The following is a 24,437-nucleotide window of genomic DNA, read 5'->3' as shown; positions in this document are numbered from 1 at the left end:
AAATTTCAGTCAAGGATGATGGGGTTGATGTTTCAAACAAAAAATACATTGCTGAAATGGACGAGCCCATAAAGATAAATAACTGAAATTGCATTTTAGAACTTATACACAAATGAAGTCGAGGAATAATATAAGCATGCACAAGTGCTATTATTTACATGAAAAAAAGAAACAGTATATCTAAATACAAAACAATTCTTTAGCTACAAGTTACATTCACCTTTTTGGAAGGAAGAAAGCTATCGACATTGATGCTTCTAAAAATAAAATTGGTGCACTTGTGTGTACCCAGTGTTTAGAGTGTTCCAAAATGCTGAATGATGTGGTTCACTCTTTGCATCATGCTCCTCAATGTGATGCATACTTTTGTTGGATTTGGTATATTGGCAAATTTATTTGATTAACTAGAAGTACTGTTAATGGAACTGAAGCTGATGGAGCCCACTAATGTGAAACTAAGCTGATGGAACCCACTAATGTGAAACTTACGTATCAAGAGAGGAAACTTAAATATCGACACTCTTTATAGTTATATGAGAAAGACATCAATTAATGAACACCAAAAGGAATATACAGAAAAAATGCATCTTTTATGAACATTAAAAGGATGTTTAATGAGCATTAAATAACATACACAGAGGAATTATATGTTTAATGAACTTTTAAAGGAATATTTTTTATGAGTAATTCAGGTGGAGAGCATCTTAGATATAGGTTTATGAAGAACATGTAAGAGATTGTAAAATATAAATAATTTATTTACTAAACATTCAAAGAAATTTAATCACTTATAATTTAAATTGAAAATTAGTGCTGTCAAAACATGGAAGAATGCGATTAGAAAAATGGTCACATAATTTAAATGAAGATACAAATAATTATAATCACTTATAATTTGGGTTGAACAATATTTTGCCAATATAGTCAACAAAAACTTGGAATTGAACTGAAAAGTACACAGAATCCTAATGAACATTCAAGGGATCATATTCTCCTAACTGAGGGGCCTGTCAAAAAAATGGAAAAACTATATAAATAGAAGTGATATTAAATGAATATTTGGATTGAATAGATACAGTGAGTAAAGGAAGTTATAAATTCTGCTTGAGATGATGGATGCTTTGTCTCAGAAGTGTTTGCTTATAACAACCCAAAACAGTAAATATATCAATTGAAGAGCTATGAAGGGAAAAATGTGAAGGAATTTTATAAACCATTAGATATGCAGAGTTAGTTGACAACAAGGCAGGTAATGTTGTTTCAAAGGTTTATGCGCCTATAGTGATGTTGAAACAAAGAAGCTTAGACAGTAGCACCAAAATAAAAAATGAAAACAAAAGAATGTTATTGAAGTACAAGAGTTGGATAAAGTTATTTTTGACCACAAATAGAAGTTAAGGGAGGGAAGAAGTGCAAGGGCTGACCAGACACCTGTAGATCTGCAGATAGTATGCTTTGTATCAGAGTGGTAGTGGCCAAGCATTTGTGAGGGTGCGTAGATCTGGATATACCAGGGGGTCATTGTAGCAATTATAGGCAGCACTCTTAATACTGCCTGTTCATGAGAGACATACGAACTGGGTTTGCAACAGGATGTCCCTCCATGGTGACAGTTTGGTTAATGAAAAGAGATGGTGAGATCAGGAAAAATGTATGGGAAAGGAAGTAGAAAAGATATAGAAGACAGGAGTGAGAAAGAGAGTAGTTGAACTGTTTATGTTCCCGTCTTCAGGTCTGTTGCATGGGGTGTCGTTATGTTGGAACGGACTTGACCCATACTAGTCTTGCCATTAATCGGCATGAGCTCGATACTTGAAATAAAAAATATTGGTCTATCTCTCCCTTGACAAACCTTATCTATCCAATGGCATAGGTATTAGTATTCAGGCAAATAGAAGTAATCGATCTATTCTAGTTATTCCCGAGCCTAATTTGCCCCTCTTCTGTGCTTGCTAGCAATGGGCACCCTATGCATATTGCTCCATTATGTCAAGTTGCATCATGCCATGCCCTTGCTAGTTGCATGGCCCCACATGTGCCTTGCCATGTTTGGGCATGTCATATGGCACAAACTTGTTTACTTGGCAGTTTTGTAATGGTACCTAAGAAGCACCGACATGACACGCCATTTAAAAAAAAAAATGACAGACATGATGAGGACATGTGTAGTTTTTAATATGGAGTGATCCCCAATTTGAGGCTCTTCGTCACCAACTGGTGAGCAGCCTGAAAGCAGCCACAACAGGTGTACATTGGAAGTAGTGCGTTGAGCTCGGAGATGTTAGTGTTGTGCCCTGCCTTGTTGGTCTCCCTGTGGAACTTGATCCCGTGCTCAAGCGTGTCAGTGCAAAGCATAAGGCGAAAGGAGAGGGTGGCAGTTGGATCAGGGTTGCGGGCATTGCGACGGATCATTGCGTTCCATAAGATGTGGTTGGGAGGGAGCTACAGTTGGTCAATGTTGGTGTGATCAAGGTTGTCGAAAGGGGAGATGGCAAGGAAGGAAAGAAGCTTGCTGATGCGTCGTCGAGGAGGATAATGCAAAGGAGGAAGGCATGGGCTTGCTTGCATTTGGCATTGGAGGTGTGAGCTCAATGTCGCACACAGGCTTCACGCGAGGAAGGGTGCGAGAGAGGTATGTGTCTGACACGGATATGTTGTGTCCAAAAATAAAATAAAAACAGACGTGTCTAATACGTTTCCGGTCATGTCGGTTGTGTATTCGTGTCTGACACGTGTTCGACACGGATATGCCCATAAAATTGATGTGTCAGTACTTCTTAGATTGGCACTTGTCTTTGAATAAAACACTAGAATAAAACATTAGATTGGCACTTGCCTACACATGTATGTTGTTGAAAGAAGTTTTTCTCTTGGTTTTTGGTATACTCTGTCAACTATAACATTTATGTCTAAAGCTTTCCTTGTTTAACAAACTTATTTTCTACTGTCTATCTCAGATTGTATGTAGTATGGTTTCTTTGATTTCATTAGCACTTGTGGCTGTATAACTTCTCCACTATGTTTTTAATTGGTGAGGTTGTGCATTGGTAGACTTACTTGATAAATCTGACCTTTTTAGTATGTGCTGCTGCTCCTTAATATAGAGAGAGGAAGAGAATTGGAGAAATTATTAAGAGAAGAGTGTTGACGAGGAAGTGGGACTCAGAAAAACAGGGGAATTTTCATTTAATAGTGGTAAAAGAGGGAAGTGGATAGACAGGAACATATAGAATTAGTAGATGATATAATATGGAAAATGAAAAAGATGAAAATGGCCATGAGGAACTGTTTGTTGAAGGTTTAAGGTCGGTTACAGAAGTCGATCAGGTGTTTATGGAGATTGGGGTATGTCTATTGTTTTGCAATTCTACATTTGTACCCTTTACCACTACTGTTCAAGCCATGTGAGTTTCATGATCTTTTTATAGATATTTTTTTCTCAGTTTCATGTGGTTCCGAGGCTTGTTCATGGCTCATATGTACTTTATATGTACTTTTATATTCTTCAGTTCTATTTGTAGCTTAGTTGACCTCCAAACTGTCATTATTCGTGGCAAATGTTTTTGATATAGTGATTTGTCTTTAAGGTCTCGTGCTGACATTGTTTCTTTTGTTGCACAATTTTTGGCCTTGCAAAAGAGACCTTGCTATTTTGAATTGCACCATTTAAACTTCTTGTACATTGCTGTCTCAGGTTTCTATCTATTACTTCGTTCATCTTAACTGCTAACACTAGTTTCAATTGTGATTTGCTTTTTCATGACTAGTTATGTTCTTGCTTCATTATTTATGCTTTACTTTTTCAGAAGGAGGAAGAATCCCCTAATTTGTTGCAAGGAGCCGTCAAAGCTGCTCAAGATCTTTATGAAGTGGTTCATCATGAGATTCTTATTTCCAATATGCGGTGTGTTGCAACAGATTTCATAACTTAATAATTACTTTTATATGTTCTTTTTAATTTTGGCCTAATGGCTTGTTTTTTATGATCAAGTGAGGACATTAATGATTGGAATAACATTATAAATGCAAGAGCTGATGGCCATCTCTTCTCAAATCTGAAGTGGCCAAAGGATCCTGAAATGGTATTATGTAGTTATATTGTATCGTGTTATGCAGTACCATTTGCATAGATGATAATCATGTTACCATTTTCAGTTATCCTAGAGTTTATTTTCATTTGTGAGTGTGATTTCCGCTAAACTATGCAAACAATGCAGAAAGCATTAATAAAGAGATTGCATGCACTTCTGACCTTCAAAGAATCTGCTGCAAATGTTCCCAGAAACCTGGAAGCTAGGCGAAGGTTGCAATATTTCACTAACTCTCTCTTTATGCAAATGCCGGCTGCCAGGCCAGTTTCTGAAATGCTGTCTTTCAGGTCCAAAGCAATTCCAAACGTCTTCAAAATGTTTGTCCATCTGTTTGTTCTTGCAAAAGAATGGTTTAATCCATATCTGAGGAAATTTTACTGTTTTCCTTTGCAGTGTATTTACGCCATATTATTCTGAGGTTGTGCTTTATAGTTTGGATGAACTCTATAAAAAGAATGAGGATGGGATATCTACACTGTTTTACCTCCAGAAGATTTATCCAGGTTTCTTGAGATTACTGTATTATATATATTCATTGTCCTTAATGAAATGAGTTTTGGTTGGGATTTTGCCAATCCTTTTCCTGAAAAGTGGAAGAAATGACATTATTGAAATATTATGAGGTTCATCACTATCAAGAAAATTATTTGTTTTTTGGTACTCTTTTTTTTATTTTGTTGTCATAAGAACTATTGTAATATAATAACATGCAAAGTGTACTTTAATTTGGATATCCCCTGTATGATGCATATACCATTTTTTTATCATTGATTATAAGTTTGTAAAAGCACCATTGTTTGTTCTCTATATGATTTAGATATGCCAAAACATCTGTTGGTACTGTAGGCCATAAGGTGTCAATAGCTTATGAGCATTTAGTATTCCTATTTTGTGCAAAACTGTGTAATAGCTTGTAGCATGCATCCATTTTATTGTGTATGCACTAGAATTGTGTTTGTAGAATGCTTGTTACAGGCAGAAAAGAGCAGGGTATGCATGGTATTTTTTGGGGGCACTCTACATATCATTTTTAATATTGAAGACATCTTTGCCATAATCCTTTCTTGTTTCTAGTTTTTATGGGTCTTATTCCAACTTATAGACCTCAAAACCAATGTCATGCTAAAAAAATGGCCTATACATGTTAGATTATCTTTAGAAAATTGTGAAGATTTTTACAGAAGTAGGGCTATACAAGTTGGATTAAATGGTATGCTTGCACAATTTTGAGTGAAAAAAATCTGTGCATATGCTTTTTTATTTACTTTTTTTCACACGTATTGTCTACTCAAAGTATGTACTTCCAATCATGATTCGCCTTACCGGTCCGTACTAGTGTATCAATCGGTCGTCGATACGATACGTACCGACACATCGACACAAGGTACAGTGGAGCATATCAATAGACCAATATGTACCGCCCGTATCGGTCTCCTATCGGACCGATACATATCGCCCGTACTGAGCAGTATATTGTGGTACGACAAACCTTACTTCCAATAGTTACCACATCCTTTGAGACCATTGAACATCATAGTCTTGTGATTGTTCTTGGAACATGGTTAGGATTGTTGATGCAGTAGTCCTATTTTGATATGAGTAAATTGTTACTATAGACCAAGGTATGCAATATCGTACCATACCAGTGTTTCGAGGTTGGCTCGGTACAGTACGGTACCGGTGTACCGAACAGTACACCAGGGTTTACCGAGCGATTTCCTCTTACTGTAGCACTGTAGCACGGTCCGTCCGGTAGCGGGCGGTCCGCGTACCGGTATATCGTCGGACCGGTACGTACCACCCATACTGGGCGGTACCATTCGAAATTGCATACGATGCTATAGACAACAAAAAACATTTGAGTTTTACCAAACAAAAATGAAAAACAAAAAACATTGCCAACAAGGCAAAATGGGGTTGACAACACTACATGCCCTGAAGAAATTGCCTTTGACAAAATGCATGAAAATATTTAAAGACAATGGATAACGACACGAAAAAGGGTCACAAACGTATGTCGAACATGTTTGTTGTATCCCTTACTTCTAAGGGTGGTGGTAACTCTTGGCTCATAAGGATGTGGTTTCCTACTCTTTAATTGATTTGTGATTAAACATGCTTCTCAATGCTTCCCAATTAGGTAGTTTAGTCCTCTTGGGCCACATGATGGGTGTCATTTAACACTCCTACTTAGTCTAATATCAGAAATAGATAGGGACTTGATTTACGTATAAGAGTACTATGGGTTCACTACTATTGGGTTTAAGCATTTTGGGTCATTGTAACTTTATAACATCCCAGTGTGCAAAGATTTACATTGACTTGTAAAAGTCTGATGGGAGTCTAATGTACTACTATTTAACATGGATTCAGCAATTTTGATCAGTGGTTCTAACTAAATAAAGTTTTTATTCAATTATTCTATTAGACTGGTTGATAAGTCATCATTTTTCTTTATCTATGTGAGCCCACATGCTAGCATAGGTAACTTGCAAGCCAATCACATGAATGATAATGTGTGTGATATGACACGCAGTCTTTTTACTTATTATTATTATAACATTCTCTCACTTTATATTGCTTATTGTATATATATCTTTTGATGTCTATGAATCTGTACAATGAGAATCGGATCGTGATGAAATCATGATAATGAGATCGATTCACCTTTAAACACAGATCCTAAATAATCCTGATCATAGGTTACTCGAGAGGGACATCGAGATAACATGACAGACTTATGTACTGTATACTCGTCCATAGAATAGAGACGACTGATCTCATAGCTACTCATGTGGGAACACTAAGGATATAGTGTAAGTGCTCATTAGAGACTGAGTTAACTGATTGATCAACTCATGATTCTTTTGAGACCTTTGTTTTCTACTCAACCGATATGAGACTAAATGTGTTTATAAACGTTGAGCTTCTAATTTTTTTGCAAATTAAGCTTTTTTGTCAAAATTGTTTAGATTGTGGTTTATTCTAATGTATATTCACCCTTGAAGTCAGATGGTGCTGTGAACTTCATGGCTCCATGCAATAGCCCTTGCTGGATGAATACAATGCAAACTATTTTTTTGACCCTATAGAATCTTCACTTATTTTTCACCCTCTGGGCGATGCATGGAGATGCGAACTAGGATAAATTTCTTTGGTCAAACTAAAATACTTTCTAGATTAATGGCCGTCTATGGTCTAAGTTTTTTCTTAAGTGGTGTGACTTCTTGAGAGAATATGAACTAGAAGAAACTTTCAGCTGTAGTATGCTTCACATATGTAGTTGGCATGTGAAACTATGTTAATGTGTTAAATAAGAGCATACCCAGTACACGAGGCTCCCATCAATGCGGAGTCTGGGGAGAGTTAATGTACGTAGCCTTACCTTTAAATATTTAAAGAGGCTGTTTCTGTGACTTGAACCTTGATCTCTTAGTTCGTAAATGAGCACCTTATTGTTGTACCAAAGCCCTTCGAACTATGTTAATGGGTTACTCAATGAAATTTCATACCCTTGTTATTGAATTCTGGTTTTGAGACTACTTCGTACTAAATGTCAATTTTCAGCTACTGGAACTGATCTATCTATCTTCTATCACTAATTACTTGAAATACTTGTGCTTGTTAATTAGATGAGTGGAAAAACTTTCTATCTCGCATCGGAAGAAAAGAAGACACTGAAGATTCTGAGCTTCTTCATAATCCAGCTGATGTTTTGGAGCTTCGGTTCTGGGCTTCATATCGTGGTCAAACTTTAGCAAGGACTGGTATGACTAATAACTTCAGTCTCAGTATTGTGTTGTTAAACAAGGTAGAAATATTTGTTGCCAAGTATTTTGAGTGTGACGGTGATAATCTATATATAATGTTCATTTTATCATATCTCCTACAATCATCAACCATTAGTCAGATATTTTTGGAGATGGTATAGTGCAAAACTGCAAATATGACAGGCCTTGAAATGTAGTTGAATAGGATGTAGAAAGGAAACAGCAACTAGTATAATGTTGCTATATTGTATATGACAAGCATGGATTTTTATATGAATTATATGATGGATGCACAAGCTAAAACTAAACTATCTTTCGCAAAAACACTATTTAGAAAATGAAAAGATATCTCATTTCAAATCCTGCAATTGTTGCATAGAAAAATTAGTGTCTAAAAATAAGCCACGTAGTTAGAAGTTATTTATTACCCATACAGCATTTCTTTTACAAGATATATTAATTATCACAAACCAACAGTGGCAAATTATTAGTCTGATGTGTGGCTTTACCCAGTTCTGCCTTGTGAACATGGGCAGATGGATCTATAGAAGTAATCTGGATAAAAGAAACAAGGTAAAAACGGGATGGTGTGTTAGCTTATAACTAGTAGGTAACAAGAAGAAAGGGAAACTAATGTATTTGTATCTTGCAGCTGGATCATTTGGATCCTAATGGTTGTATGGTGATTTGCACTAGAGTGTGCTTCTGTTTACTCGTATCTTTGCTTTAGCTTTTGAATAATTGAATTTTATTCATATGCTACTGAATTTAGTACATTGTCCAATCAAATAAGCTCTTTTGTTCGGTAAAGCTTTTAGAACATGGAGTACATGGATTTCTGTTATATTAAGAGAGCTGATTCAAATAACAAAAATTGCAGCAATAACTTGGTTAATAAAGCTATGGGGTTTTTTTTTCATTGAGGAAATATATGTTTGACATGCCAGCATGAACTGAACTTGCATGTCTTGTACTGAGATAATAACCACTAATCCATCTCTTCAAAATCGAAGAGGAGATATGCTTTTGTTTTTTCTAAATTATCAAAAAAGTTTGAAACTTCCATTGAGTGGTTAGATCTTGTAAAATTTAATTTTTTTTGGAGATTTTTAATTTTTTAGGAAAATTTAGGTAAACTTTGTTATTCTAATTTTAGAAAAGTGGTACACATTGCTTAGTTTCGTATTGTGTTTGTTCTAGTTTTAGTTTAATTGTGAAGTTTTTTGTTCAACATTTATATCAAGTGATGTGGCAATATGTAAGTGGAATAGAAATCAACTTGAACATTTCTCCATGAGTAAGATTCGGACTCTTGTTTGTAGTTACATCCCTAAATGACATGGGATTTGATTATGTTAGTACTATTCTAGGAAATAATCATTTTAGGTCTTCTAAAAACTATATCCATTACTGAATCTTGTTGATCTTATATATATGTATATATATGCATTTGTATATGTATGTGTATATATATACATGTGTATATCAACCAGCGATTTAAAAAGGCGCTCGGGTGAGGCGAGACGAGGCCCGAGCGCCTTGCTAATCTTCCAGGCAACGCGCTTCAAAGAGGCGCCACCTGGGCGCTCGCCTGAGCCCAAGCGCTGGGCGTTTCGGGCGAGCGCCTGGGTTAACCAAGGCGACCAAACTAGGATTTTAGGTCTGGTTCGGTATCCGGTGGTTAGTTGGTTCAATCGAACCAACTAAAACCGATATCAGTGACAACCCAACCCTAACCCTCGTTGCCGCTCCCGATCCCGCTGCTCGCCGTTGTCACTGCTCGCAAACGCTGCCGCTGTCGCCGCTCGCGCCTCCCGCTGCTCGCCGCTCCTGCTTCCGCTGCCGCTGCTCGCCGCTGTCGTTGCTCGCAAACACTGCCGCTATCGCTGCTCGCTGCTCGCGCCTCCCGCTGCTCGCTGCTCCTTCCCCCGCTGCTCGCCGCTGCCGCTCGTCGCTTCCTCTTTTCTCAGTCAGCAGCCTCAGCACCCCCTTACACTTCCTTCTCCTTCTGTAATAGTATACTGTATACTGTTAACAATATACTGTATACTGTTAATATTGTTAGGTTTATTTAAAATTATTAATTTTTAATACTGTTAATAGATTAATAATATATTATTTTGATTTTAATACTGTTAAATTTCTTAATTTAATAACATATTTTAATTTTAAAATTTAAATAATTATATTTATTAATTATATTATATATTTTTATATTTTAGCGTCTTGCTTCGCTCTGGTGAGCGCCTGGGTGCTTGCCTAGCGCCTCAGGCGTTTTTGGATCTTGGCGCCTTTTGGCGCCAAACACTTTTTAAATCACTGATATCAATTGGATGGTATGGTATTGGTACATGCTGAAAATGTTAAAAGATCGTTTGTGTGAGATTCTACTGTTATTATTGCCATGGTTTAAATTTTTGGTCTAACCGGTAGTTTAATGTTGTTATTTATCAGTCTGTCTAGGTGTAAGTGTCTCAGGTGTATGACTCGATACTTATTAGTATCTATTATGTTATTATTTTTTACAGTGATACCAGATGACATGAATCAGTATACCATCACATCTATTGTCATTTACCACTCCAATAACATGTGTTGATATTGTACTGAATTGGTATTTATTGACCAATTTGGTCAGAGTACTGTAGTATCTGGTCCCACCTTATACTTTATAATCTCATATTTGTCTTCTGATTGTATAGATTGTTTGTACTTCCGATGATATGAGCCTAATCATCTTTCTTTGTTGTTTATTTGGCTGGTGATTACTTGCCTTTGCTTTGTTTTTGTTGGATATTTGCTTGCACAAGGACTTTACCAAGTTCGAATGTGTCAGTTTTCTTTTTGTTAATTTTGCAGTTCGTGGAATGATGTACTATAGAAAAGCTCTTATGCTTCAAAGTTATTTGGAGAGGATTACTTCTGAAGGTCTGTACTTGATGATATTTTTACTTCGACTCATACTGCTATATGTCTACATACTTATATCCTTCAATTGGCAGATGGTACAATTGCTGGAACTGAAAATGTAACTGACATAGCAGAGGGATTCAATTTGTCTCCAGAAGCTCGTGCACAGGCAGATCTGAAGTTCACATACGTTGTAACATGTCAGATTTATGGCAAACAGAAGGAAGAACAAAAACCAGAAGCTGCAGATATTGCAATGTTAATGCAGCGGTTTGTATATTGTACTTCTGTGAGCATGCATTTATATGTCCTGCATGGTTGATTGTGTACGTTCTGAATGATTTAGGAATCATTGATATTGACACATTATTCTGGATCGTTCAAAGAAATAGGATTTTTTCACAGGAAATTTTGGTAATTATTGTCTGTATCTGTGTATAAACCTCTTATGTCATAAGGTCCTCTTTTGTTGCAAAAATATCACAAAAGGAGTTTGGCAAAGTTAATAAAATGGCTGTAATTATGTACAAAAGGAGTTTTGACGAAGTAATACAGAGCATTTAAATTAAGTGGTCTATGGTAAACATGGTCCATATGATGACATAAATTGTGAGTTTAAGCACAATGTCCATATTACTTGTATATTTAGAAAATACTTTCAGAAATATCTTAAAAATGTTGCTTCAAGGATTGAAAATGTTGCTCAAGGGTCCATGTAGCTTTAAATTGTCATTAGTTTAAATTGTGGACATGTGCCCAAGGTATTTAAGAAGTGTCTAGAAAGAATCCAACACATATAGATGTTTGGGATATGTTAGATAGTATCTTGGGTATATATGTTTCATAGAAAAGATATTTTTTTGCTTTATAGTATCTATGCTCGTCTATTCTAGCTTTTCTATCTCGTGTTTCTCACATGGTTCCAGGAATGAAGCTCTTAGAGTTGCGTATATTGATACAGTTGAGACAGTGAAGGATGGGAAACCACATACAGAATATTATTCCAAACTTGTTAAAGCTGACATCCATGGGAAGGATAAGGTCAGGATTGGTGCATTTTGTAAATTTTTTCTTACAATGCCATTCTTACTAATGCTTCTTTTACATGAGAAATGATTTGTTTGTCAATATTTTACAAGCCTCTTCATTTTCTTTGATGTTATGTACTTTGTATTTATATAACACATGAACCATTGTTTTAGACCATACTTTTAAAGTGACTTTTAAATTAGTTGCCCTTTTAGTTTAGGCAAAATTGTCTACATATTTCTCTAAAATTAAAGATTTTCATATTTAAATATAAATTTTAGTGTAGCATGTATCCCTGCAATACACAAAATTTAATATGATTGTTAGCATGATGACATTATAATTTCAATTGACAAAAGCAGCCCTGAAAAAATATTGCTTATATATCCTTATAGGATTATTATTTGTCATATTTCCCACTCTAAATTTTGTTAGCTTGTATATCCCTACATAACTTGAAGATTTTTTGATGTATACGTTTGTTGAAAGTGTGGTTCTAAATCTCAGCTATACAGACCGGTATGGTCCAGTCTGGGTCTAGTACCTCAATGTGTGCCATGATACCAAAAGGGGGAGGAGGAGAAAGGGAAAAATAGTACTATGGTCAGGGTCAGAAGCAAAGTATGTAATATCGTACCATACCGGTGTTTCGAGATTGGCTCAGTACGGTACGATACCGGCATATTGAGCGGTACACCAAGGCGTACCGAGCGGTACACCAAGGCGTACCGAGCGGTACACCAAGGCGTACCGAGCGGTACACCAAGGTGTACCAAATAGTTATATATTTTTTTTTTCGTAATACTGTAGCACTGTAGACTGTAGCACGTTCGTAACACCGACCGGCACTGCTACAGTATAATACTGTAGCACTGTAGCACGTTCCGTCGGGTACCAGGTGGTCCGTGTACCGGTATGCCATCGAACTATGGTTGCATGGCATTGGGAAAAATAATGAAAATAACCATTTTCTTTGTATGCTATGGGCTGATTTCTGATTTACAATGCGAAATTATCTCAACACCTTGGAACCATGGTTATCAAAATCGAATCGGAGACCGACCTGATGAAACCTTGGGTCACTAGTTGGGTTGGTAGAATAATTGGTCGAACTACATGTTTAATTAAAAATAATTTAAAATTTATATATCGTAAAAAAGTAAAATATTAAATTTAATATAAAAGCAAATAGATAAAAATAAAACTTCAATCTTGATAAATACAATAAAATCCTAACATCAATCAAATATTATAAAAAAAATTTATTTAGGTTACATAACATTTAAGAATATCTGAATGTCTAAAAATTAATTTTATTAATCCAACAAAATAAATTATCTAACATTATAAAAGAAATAGTTTCTCTAGTATAATTGGTATAACTTGAATAAATGGTTGCATATGTATTTCTCATAGATCAAAACAAATATTTTTTATTATTGAAAAACAATTTGGTAATTCTACATTGGGAGACCATTTTATGTTTTGAATTTTCAAAATTATTTTTTGTTTGTACAACATTTGGTTCATTCTCCTTGTATTCATTTTGATGACTAGAGAGAAGAGGTGAAAAAAAGATATGCGATAGGAGTGGTGGGGAGAGAGTGATAGTTGGAGGAAGAGGAGGTGGAGGAGAGAGGTGATAGGAGGAAGAGAGGGTGGCCAAAAGAGAGAAGCGATTGTATGATCTAGGCCACTTTCTTTCTCTCATTACTCCTAATTTCAAAATTGACATAAACACCCTCTTACACAAATAATAAAAAAGATTTAACTCAAGGATATTTAAGTAATCTTAGCTATATTTACAAAATCGTATCGATTTTATTTAATTCGATCGGTTCCTGCTTGTTATCTAAAAACTGGTTAGGTCAATTGCTTCAATTCTGTTTTTTAACATAACTGATCAAATAAGTGAATTAGAACCATTAATGGTCTAGTTCTCAATTTTCTTCCTTTCAACCACACGGTTTGGTTCGGTTCGGTTCAGTTTTGATAAGTATGCTTGGAACCCTTTGAATGGCACTGAACTGGATTGTCACGAACTTAGCTGGTTTTTCCTAAGTCGTGCGGCACTCTTGTATGTTCGTTCACAAAGGTCAATCTCCTCAAAACCTCCTATGGTCCTTTAAGATCTACAAAAGAGAAAATAAGTTAGAGAAAGTGTTTCACTCGGGATTCACAAGCAACAATTTCAGCAAACACTTCATAGCCAATGCAAATTACAAGCATAGACTTCACAAGCTCTGAACGGTCGTACAACAGAGGTTCCAAAATATTCCACTACAGATCGAAATCGTCACAAGTGCCCACATGACACAATCTTTGCAAGCTTAAAATGACCACCAAAACCAACCAAAATGGGATTGCTAAGCCTATTGTTAGTCTTTTATGTGCTATGCATAGTATGAATAAAATCAAAAGACACGGACAGACATGAGCATTACATCAAATACCCTATTTACAAGACAGGATGGGGCTTTCGTTGTATGTTTAAAGGGTAGTTCAACGTATTTATTGTGCTCAAGTCTTTTGGACAAAAGTACTATGTGATCATTGGGTCTACACCTAACCCTTTGTTTGCTACTGTTTGGCTTGTTTTGGAGAGGTTTTTTTGCGTAATAAAAGCTGTTGATATTTATGACAACTTATTGGTGTTCAGATTGACTGTGAAAGCGACTCACACATTGGAGAACATTGAGCCTACACCTACCTTTGAAACCTCCTTTGCGTGTGATCGTGCAGCCTACTTGCGGGCAACTTTTGTGCCTAATAAAAGCTGGTTACTTTGTGTTGCTTGTGATCATGATTATGTTGTCCTTTTCATGTATGGTGTATTCCTTATGCGTTCGTCTTTGTTGACTTTTTACTTTGTGGATTGCACGAGGTTAAGATGTTGTATGCCTTAGATGATCGTTACTAGGGACATGACAGAACAGTCAGGGATCAAGGATCATATCCATACGCCAGGTGAAAATGTGAACATTGCTTGATAGCAATGTTATGGGTAGATGTAAAATGTTGATGAATATTCAATAGAAGTATGAGGTTGGGGATCCTAGAATGTAAACAATCAATATATTTTCTTAGTTCTATGGTCCAGATTTTAGTACAGTTTCCATGCTCTGTCTTCTGCACTGAAGGGTGTGAATTATCATTGAATAATTCTTGCTAAATGGGTTCATATATTTGAAATCGTCCCCAATCCTATTTATGGGACTGAGAAACCCTCGACTGTTGCTTAATTACATTGATACCAAATTTCAGTGATGTAAAAACATTTATCTTATAATTGACTTGAGAATTACTAATACCGGGAAAGAAATATCTAACATAAAGCTGCGGCTTTTACTGTGTTAAAAAAAATGACATACCTTGGAATGCTTCAACTAATTCCTTAGATGAGAAAATTGTTTAAGAATTGGTTCTGTAGTAGTTGTAATTTACATAGTACTATTTAATTTTAGTATGATACAGGTCAAAAATTCAACATGGAGGGAGTAGTTCTAGTCTTCTAGAAGTGATTTTTCACAAAATTTGAACAGGATTTCGAAATTGAGTTGCATTGGTTTTGTTGTCTGATTATGTATGTCTCTGTTAAAGTTACAACTTAGCACCAAGTCCAGTTACTAGGTTGTCTCAAAAAATTCCAGTTGATGTGTTGCATATGAGAAAGTTTCACGTTGTGCCAATGAGATGTTGAGATGGATGACTGCAGTGCAAAGTTACGATGACAATTGGTATATGAGGTAAAATAAGGGCACTATTAAGAATAGGTGAGGTAATTTCAAGTTTGGGAGATATTAGAGGATGATGAATGCTTGGGAAGTTTTGCAATACTGTGTGATTGAGCTTGGACTAACATAATTTATTAGAATTTGAAGGCACGAGCATGATACTGATTTTTGTTCTAGGAACATTATTTTGAACAAAAAAATTTTTGTCACTTATTATGTTTAGTTCATTTTGTATGATTATGTGTTATTAAGTATGAAGCGATTATTTGCAGGTTAGTGTACTGTGAATACTTATGCATTAACATGATGGCCTTACATTTTAGTGATCTTTCATGTTGTGATCAAATATCTTTATTAGCTTTTTGAACTATGTTTATTATATGCACAGTTTGTTTGTTACAATTTCTTTTTTCAGTCAACCAACCTGTCTACATAAAATTTATTAATTAACTGTATACTTATTTCCCATGGTTTCAGGAAATATATTCTATAAAACTGCCTGGGAATCCTAAGCTTGGCGAAGGTAAACCAGAAAATCAAAACCATGCAGTAATATTTACTCGTGGAAATGCACTTCAGACTATAGATATGAATCAAGTAAGTGAGCATTTGCCATATGTGATTTTCTTTACATCTTAATGGCATAAATTTTGATTTGAATTGTCAGGTAGTCATTAATTTAGCATATGAACATTTGCAAATTTAGGTACAAAATCTAGTACTTTTATTTGAGGTTCACCGACTCATGCCAATCGGCAGTGCTAATTTTGGCCCAGTTCGGTACATACTAGCTTTTTGAAAATTCGCCAAAAAAGGGCCAGAAAATACCTGAAAAATCAGAAAACCCTATTTTAACCCCTTTTAATCCTAAATCAATACAATCTCAATTAAAAGTAAGGTAATGGACCTAATTGAGACTAAATTATGTAGAAAGATGATAATCACTATTAGCTAGCTATGAGTTGGCAAAATTAGATCTATATCAAGAGAAATACACTAATCAACCTTAATTGGATACTAAAAAGGATATAATTATGTCAAAATATAACTAAAACATAGAAAGAGTATAAATACTTTAATTGAAGAGATCTTCCACCAAATAAGCATTGTTTGGATGATTGAATCCCTGCAGTTGAATCTCTAATCATTCATTTGGATGCTTAATTGAGAAAGAGAGAAAGAAAGAGTGAGAAAGAGAGGGGGAAAGAGTGTGAGAAGGAGTGAAAGAGGAGAGGGAGCGATGTTTTAAAGAGCAGAACCATTCTCAAAAAGGGGTCCAACAGTCAAATTGACCATTGAAGCAGCCTTGATTTGATCTATTGAACTGGTACGATTAAAATCCGATCGTTACCAATTGCTATACGGTGTTTACTGATTGAGTTTAGATCGTTTCCCCCGATTCAAGAGGTGTACCGAGTGGTCGATCCACCACGTGGTATGTGCTGCCCAATAAGGGCTGGTCCGAGAAGCGGTATGGATCGCTCATATCAGACCCTGTTGGGTGGTATGGTGAACCTTGCTTATATCCTAATTCATCTTGTGGCATTGTAGCTGATGTACTTTTGTTTCTTTACTAATAAACTTTGACTGTTGAGTTTGCTCTTTGTATGTTAGTTCTAGGGTTTTTAATTTCGTACCATACCGGTGTTTCGAGCTTTTCTCGATACAATATGGTACAAGCGTATTATGCGGTACGCAAGGGTGTATCGCTCGATACGTGTGTATATGTATATAATCTTTTATTATTATTATTAAAATTAAAAAAAAGGAGACATATATTGCTTCAATGACGTCGCCTCCTTTTCTTCTCCTCGTCGCATCAGACGAGAAGAAGAACGCGGTCTTCTCCTCGTCTGCAGCGTTCAGTGAAGATGTCGAAGGCCGCAGACTCCTCCAGCCTTCGGCGCGACGCGACAAGGAGAAGTTCACAGTCTTCTCTTCATCTACAGCCTTCAACGAAGACATCGAAGGCTGCAGATGTCTCCGACCTTCACGAAGGATGCGGCGAAGAAGTCGAGCCATCGCTTCTCCGTTACCTCCAGGATCGGGATCGTTGAGGGAGGGTGGCGCCGGATCGAAAAGCATCGAGGTTCTCTTGATTCTCTCTTGACACTTCTTCTTCCTTTGTCGTAATCAGGCTGATATCGCCTGGCATGGGCAGTATGATTCGAAATTAAAAACCTTGGTTAGTTCTATAATGGTGTATGGATTGTGAAGGTTTCTCGTGATAGGTTCATTTCATTATGAATCATTCTTTTAGTACAAGTCCAAGACATCCCATCAAGACGATGTGGTAGTACCATAGTAATGCAAGCAAACTAAAGTGTTGCACTCTTTAGAAATGATATTCCATCTCTCTGTCTAAGCAAGTTTTAATGTACCTATGCTTTGTGAAAATTGTTTAAGATTTTCAGTATAAGCTTACGAAGTCTCTTCCTAGAGCATTTGTTCATCTTTTTTTAGTTTATGCAAGAATCAAGATGCTTGTTATTTTGTTGAAAAAAGTGGATATGTTTGTGCTTTAGTATCATGAGTAGGCCTACTCCAATACATGTCGTATTGTGCCATTGCCAATTGTTCCTGCATGATTGTGCAAATACTTGTATGCCTCCTTTTATTTCATTATCATGCTACATTTTGGATATGGGCGAGTGAGGCAAGATATTAAAATCGCAGTCTGATCGATCAATATATTGGTCCAACCAGAAAATGAGATGTAGACTGGGATGACTCTGGCCAGTCCATTTCAAACAGGGTTGTCACCTGTTATTGTTTGGTTTTGTGAATAAAACTGGGCACCAGACAATGCTTTCAAGAGGTGATTGAGCGCTCAGCGAGCATCGAGTGCCTTGCAATGAACCCAAGAAAGGCGATTTGATCAGGTGGTGCCTAGGCGAGCATCTTCATGCAGCTCAGGTGCTTGCCTGGCCTAGCATAGGCGCTCAAATCAAGCTCAGATTGAGCCCACTCCAACTGACCTCAAATCGAGCTCAGATTGAGCCCAAATCGAGAGACTTGATTCGTTTGACTCTCGCAATCAGAGTTGATGAATTGGTTCGACCCAACCAATTCATCAAGTTAAGAGTTCTCCCATCCCCCTCGTGTTATCAACCCCCCTCACATGATTGAAACCCTAGCTTCTACGTCGCCATTGTGACCACCTCCAGACGAACCCTGCTATTACCATTACCTTGGTTCCTTTGATAACTGTCACCTTTTTTTTCCCTATTCTTTTATTTCCCTTGTTCCTCACTCTCTTTTCTCCCGTTACCATTACCATTACCATTTTGAACGTTTTGGAACCTTGGTACTTTTTAGCACCTAGCGCCTTTGACAACATTAGTATTGGGCGCCTTTGACAACAGTTGTCTCCTTTTTTCCCTTTTTTATTTCCCTGCTTCCTGTTTATCAGTTTCCCCTCCCTTTCTTTGTTACGTCATTCTGCCACCTTTCTGTCATGGCTATGCCTTGCCATTGTTGATCCACTGCCCCATCTCTTCCGTCTGGTTATCCTTTGCATCTCTGTGACTCCTCTTGTCTGCTTTTCCTCCTACCCTTCCTCTTCCTGCTCCTCCTCTTGTCCTTCTCCTCCCCTCCTCCCCTCTTCTCTTCTTGATTTTGTTGCTTGGTGGGAACTGGTGTGTTGTTATACTGTGTCAGTACACTAGTACCAGTGATTTAAAAAGCGCTAGGCGCTCGCCCAGGCGCTCGCCCGAGCGAAGCGAGGCGCTAAAATATAAAAATATAAAATATAATTAATAAATATAATTATTTAAAATTTTAAATAAAAATATAAAAATATATAATATAATTAATAAATATAATCACATTAACAGTATAAATCTGCTGACGGAGAAACGAGGAAGCAGCGGCGACGAGCGGCGGCAGCAGCAGCGACGGCAACGGCAGCAGCAGCAGCGGCGAGAGGCGGCAGCAGCAGCGGGAAAGGGAAAGGGAGCGGAAGGCGCGAGCAGCGGGAGGCCTCGAGGGAGGCGCGAGCAGCGGGAAGGCTCGCGGGAGGGCTCGCAGAAGGCGAGAGGGCTCGCGGGAGGCGTGAGCAGCGGGAGGGCTCGAGGGAGGCGCGAGCAGCGGGAAGGCTCGCAGGAGACGCGAGCAGCGAGAGGGCTCGCGGGAGGCGCGAGCAGCAGGAGGGCTCGCAGGAGGCGCGAGCAGCGAGAGGGCTCGCGGGAGGCACGAGCAGCGGGAAGGCTCGCGGGAGGCGTGAGCAGCGACAGCGGCGAGCAGCGGCAGCGGGAGCAGCGGCAGCGGGAGCAGCGACAGCGAGCGACGAGATCGCGATCGGGATCGGCAGCCGCAGCAGGTTAGGGTTGGGGTTATATCGGTTTAGTTGGTTCGATTGAACCAACTAACAACCGAACCAGGACCGAACCAGACCTAAAATTCTGGTTCGGTTTACCCAGGCGCTCGCCTGAAGCGCCCAGCGCCTGGGCTCGGGCGAGCGCCCAGGCGGCGCCTGATTGAAGCGCGCCGCCTGGGACATTAGCGAGGCGCTCGGGCGAGGCGACGCCCGAGCGCCTAGGCGAGCGCCCGAGCGCCTTTTGCAATCACTGACTAGTACATACTGGATCCATATTGGTACAGCCAGCAGTTGATATTATGGTCCATATTGATATCTCAAGCTGTGACTCGAGGTAAAGGCCTTACTGCAGAAGATGCCAATCGAATATCTATGTGCTTTTTTATTAATCATCTGTCTGTCTCCTTGTTTTGTTCTTCTTGTGTTGGTTTACATGTTGCCTTGGAATGTGCTAATCTAGTACAATAGTTATTGACAGGCATAGGTGTTATGCATAAGATGATCTTGTGGTACTAATTGTTTGGAGTTTTCTTTTGTTTTTTTGCTGCATTATACCCCTATACTAGTTGAATGTTGTGGAATTATGCCTCCAAATTGCTAACACCTTCAAAAACTTTGATACATAACTCAAATGCCCTAGCAGTTAGTTTTAAAGTTTCCAATGTTAAAAGGTCATTGGTAGGAGAGAAAATGATTTCGCTTGGACTGGTATATACCAGCTGATATTATCAGGCCAAGCATGAACTGAGATGCGGACTGTCCCTTCTGGGTGGTCTGATTCAGTTTATATGTATATTCTAAAGATTACCACATGGGATTTGCAAGCAGGACATGAGACATGGACATTTGCGACTCCTGATGCAGGCCTACTTCCTCCTTCACCTTCTTGCTATCATGGTACATAACAGCCCAGTGTTGGTACAGATATACCAATATGAATCAGATCTGTACCAGTTCAGCCATGGACCAGCATGGGTTTGGTACCCAAACTTCAAGTTATGATAATTAGGCCAAACAATTATAATATCTTTGTATATAATACCCTTAAAAATGGCCCAGTGTTGGTTCAGGTATACCAATATGAATCAGATCTGTACCAGTTCAGCCATGGACCAGCATGGGTTTGGTACCCAAACTGCAAGTTATGATAATTAGGCCAAACAATTATAATATCTTTGTATATAATACCCTTAAAAATGAGCCTAATGTTGATTTCAAAAGGTGACAATTTCATGGTTCCTGACAACTGTAGACCCTTCCACTTAATACACTGTTGAGAGTTAATCTTCAGAATGTTTCAGAATCTTGGAATGCTATTCTTGTGAAATTTGTACCTTTTAACGAATAGTTTTGTAAAATCTATAGTTTGAAAGTGTATTAAAAAATTGTCTCCCTTCAGTTAGTTGGTCAAGAATAGCACTTTATAGTTCGTTCATTCAGAGTGTGGTTAAAGTCAACTAAAATTTCTTGGTCAAACAACCCTTAATAAGCACTCTTGATCGCATGGAGATCTTTGCTAGGAGTCAGGATTTTACATGCTATGAAATATGAATGCAATGTGACACTCTGGAGATGCAATTTATCATTTACTCATTTTGTCAGGGCTATATGTTCAAAAATCCTTTGTTGATTAATTACATAGTTAAATTAGGCTGTTCTTAGTGCAAGTAATTTTTCATTTGCAAGTGATTATAACAAACTTTACCTTATAGACTTATTTCTTTTGATCTTTTATGGTTTTGTTTTGAAGGATAACTATTTCGAAGAAGCTTTGAAGATGAGGAATCTTCTTGAGGAGTTCCATTGTGATCATGGCAAACATAAACCAACAATTTTAGGTGTCAGAGAACATGTCTTTACTGGCAGGTATATTGGTGATTTTTCTGCATTACATTTTTCTTATGCGCTATGTTGAATGTCTAAGTTTTCCTGGTAATTTGCTGTCCAGTGTCTCATCCTTGGCTTCGTTCATGTCCAACCAAGAGACAAGTTTTGTAACTCTTGGTCAACGAGTACTTGCTAATCCATTAAAGTAAGCCTTAATTACTAGTAGTTTTTTCTTTCCTTTCTTGATTACATCTTTTCTGAAATTTTTTTCTTACTTTATTTGTAGAGTGCGGATGCATTATGGCCATCCGGATGTTTTTGATAGAGTTTTTCACATAACAAGAGGTGGTATCAGCAAGGCATCCCGCATAATAAACATCAGTGAAGATATATATGCAGGTATAACACCCTTCCATTGATTCAGTGCTATGTGTGGTAGTTTGTCCATTTGTTTCTGGAATTACTAATTTCTTTGATTGTGTATATATTTTCTTTAATACAAATACATAGTTTTTGATATATATATATATATATATATATATATATATATATATATATGTATATGTATATATTCATGCATGTGTGTATGTTGAAAAGTAAGATGTAGTGACTATATATTCTGTATGTAATTATAAGTTTTCAATCTATTCTTCAATTCAAGTCATGTGTCAATTATTTCGGAGGGTCTAAATCATGATTCTGTGGATTTAAATATTACAGCTGGAAACTGGGAGGTCTGGTCCTGGTTCCCAGGTGGACTGGTATGTGTGACATTGTTAGGAACATTTTGGGCTATTATTGTAGTGAAATACTTAGTCCTTGATGGCATGGTACCAAAGGTAGCGAAACTGGGATCATGGTTTGTTATACTTTTCAAACTGTATTTTTTGTCCTATAGTATGAGTTTGGAAAGGACAAGGGAATTCCCAAAAGTGCTAATATGCTGTATCTTGTTTCACTTGATGATTTGCTCCTTCTAGTTTGCCATCAAAAGTTATGCTAATGGTTATAGATCCTCTTGGTTTTTACTGTATACTCACATGAGCCTTCTTTTGGTAGTTTCGATGACTTAAAAAGTTACTATAACACCTGTGCTTACTGATGAAACACCTGAATCATCTGTCGAATGGACATGGTTTTTGACGGGTTTAAGAGCAGAGATATTATCTCCCTATGTACAAGAACTAGAAGAACATGCTGAAATTTCCTTCTGCAGTTACTAAACTAAGTTAACCATTTTGGTTGCTTATTTTATCTTCGACTACCTAGGCCACCTATTTTTATGCACTCAACAGCAACTTCTTAATCATTGGACATATACGATCGGAAAGAAGTTAGTTTCTATATTGACTCCGTTATTCCTGGATATATGTAATCAAAAGAGCCATTTGCTAAATCCACCTCATGCTGACATTCAGTTTTATTGACTCTGTTAAAATCTTGATGCTAACTTTAGATTTTATGGTACTCATTTTCATTCTAGGTGACCCAAAAAAAGTAATTATGTGGTTCTTCTCATTTTTAATTCTCTTTCTTTCTGGCTATGAATTATCTTCTCAGATTGGACTTCGCTCTGGGTCAGTTTTGGAATCTACCATTTGATTTTTAATGTATATCAGTCCAGATCGACTATATTGCCAAATTGGTTCCTTTTTTCTTTCTTTTCTTCTTGAGGTTGACTTGTATGGGTCAGATGGGCATCAATTGCCATAATTAGTTTACTGGCCAATAACCATAAAGATTGTAGGTCCGCTGGATCTGCTCTGTCTTGGTAGGGTGAGTGATGCAATAAGTGGACATTCTTTGTAGAACATATTTACATAATTACATCTTAATCTAAGATTTACTCCGTTGCATGGTAAACTTAATGGAGAGGGAGGGAGCTTAATCTGCATATTATAGTCAGTTGATATGTTCTTTCAAAACCCCATACAACTTTTTGCATTTCAACTTTGTTGCTATTTGATTTTTACTGTTACCTTTAGAATTTCTTCAGATTCGGCATCACAAAACCTAGTTTAATGAGGCTATTATTTCCTTCTAGGCACGGTACTAAAAACCAGTCAAATTGGTTTGTACCAACTGGCATTTGCCAGTCTGACAAAGAATTAACACCTGAATGGAGCTCTTTCACCTAATCCAATTTTAATTTATTTTCAAGTTTCAACAGCGATTGGTGTCTTTATAATCTCTTTCTCTCTTTCTCTACCCCAATCCTGATTCCCTCTCCCATAGGGCACCAACTTCGTGCCACTACCACCCACTGTTTCCCAATGCATGTTACATCACCATCTTCAGTACTCCTCATGTGCCTCCTCTTCCTTTTCGTACTCCTCTCCTCATCTTCTTCATACTTATGTCCTCCTCGCCCCATTTCGATGCCAATCGGGTATGTTGGTATACCATATGCCAATAGGCTAGTACGTACTAGATTCATATCGGTCCAACAAGAGATCAGTATGGGTCCTGTATCAAGATATCTCGGTGCCAACCAGACACCGGCATACCATATGTCATTAGGTCGCTATGGGTCCCATATAGTTCCTGTATCCAGATATCTCAGTGCCAACTGGTACACTGGCATACCGTATGTCATTACTCGTATGTACTAGATCTATGTCAATACAACCAAAGATCAGTATGGGTCCTATATCGAGATCTGAAACGATGCTTCGAGGTATGTAATTCATAGGTGCAATGTTGTAAAATTTATAGTTTTATACATTTATTAGGCAACATAATTTGATGCTCCATTATA

General features: G+C 37.4%; 1 protein-coding gene across 1 annotated transcript in view; it reads left to right on the top strand.

Annotated features, from left to right (window-relative positions):
* LOC135638207 (callose synthase 9-like) overlaps nucleotides 1-24,437 on the top strand; it is an 81,783-nt gene that overhangs the window by 37,562 nt on the left and 19,784 nt on the right. Inside the window, exons 29-40 of the mRNA XM_065151225.1 lie at nucleotides 3,807-3,904; nucleotides 3,992-4,082; nucleotides 4,218-4,378; nucleotides 4,485-4,594; nucleotides 7,724-7,858; nucleotides 10,721-10,789; nucleotides 10,864-11,041; nucleotides 11,698-11,812; nucleotides 16,012-16,131; nucleotides 21,603-21,718; nucleotides 21,801-21,884; nucleotides 21,966-22,078. Of these exons, the coding sequence (XP_065007297.1) occupies nucleotides 3,807-3,904; nucleotides 3,992-4,082; nucleotides 4,218-4,378; nucleotides 4,485-4,594; nucleotides 7,724-7,858; nucleotides 10,721-10,789; nucleotides 10,864-11,041; nucleotides 11,698-11,812; nucleotides 16,012-16,131; nucleotides 21,603-21,718; nucleotides 21,801-21,884; nucleotides 21,966-22,078 (1,390 nt within the window). The remainder of the gene's footprint in view (nucleotides 1-3,806; nucleotides 3,905-3,991; nucleotides 4,083-4,217; nucleotides 4,379-4,484; nucleotides 4,595-7,723; nucleotides 7,859-10,720; nucleotides 10,790-10,863; nucleotides 11,042-11,697; nucleotides 11,813-16,011; nucleotides 16,132-21,602; nucleotides 21,719-21,800; nucleotides 21,885-21,965; nucleotides 22,079-24,437) is intronic.

The sequence above is a fragment of the Musa acuminata genome, chromosome BXJ3-5 (assembly GCF_036884655.1).
Source record: "Musa acuminata AAA Group cultivar baxijiao chromosome BXJ3-5, Cavendish_Baxijiao_AAA, whole genome shotgun sequence".
Classification (NCBI taxonomy): Eukaryota; Viridiplantae; Streptophyta; class Magnoliopsida; order Zingiberales; family Musaceae; genus Musa; species Musa acuminata.
This window is presented reverse-complemented; position numbering and strand designations above follow the sequence as displayed.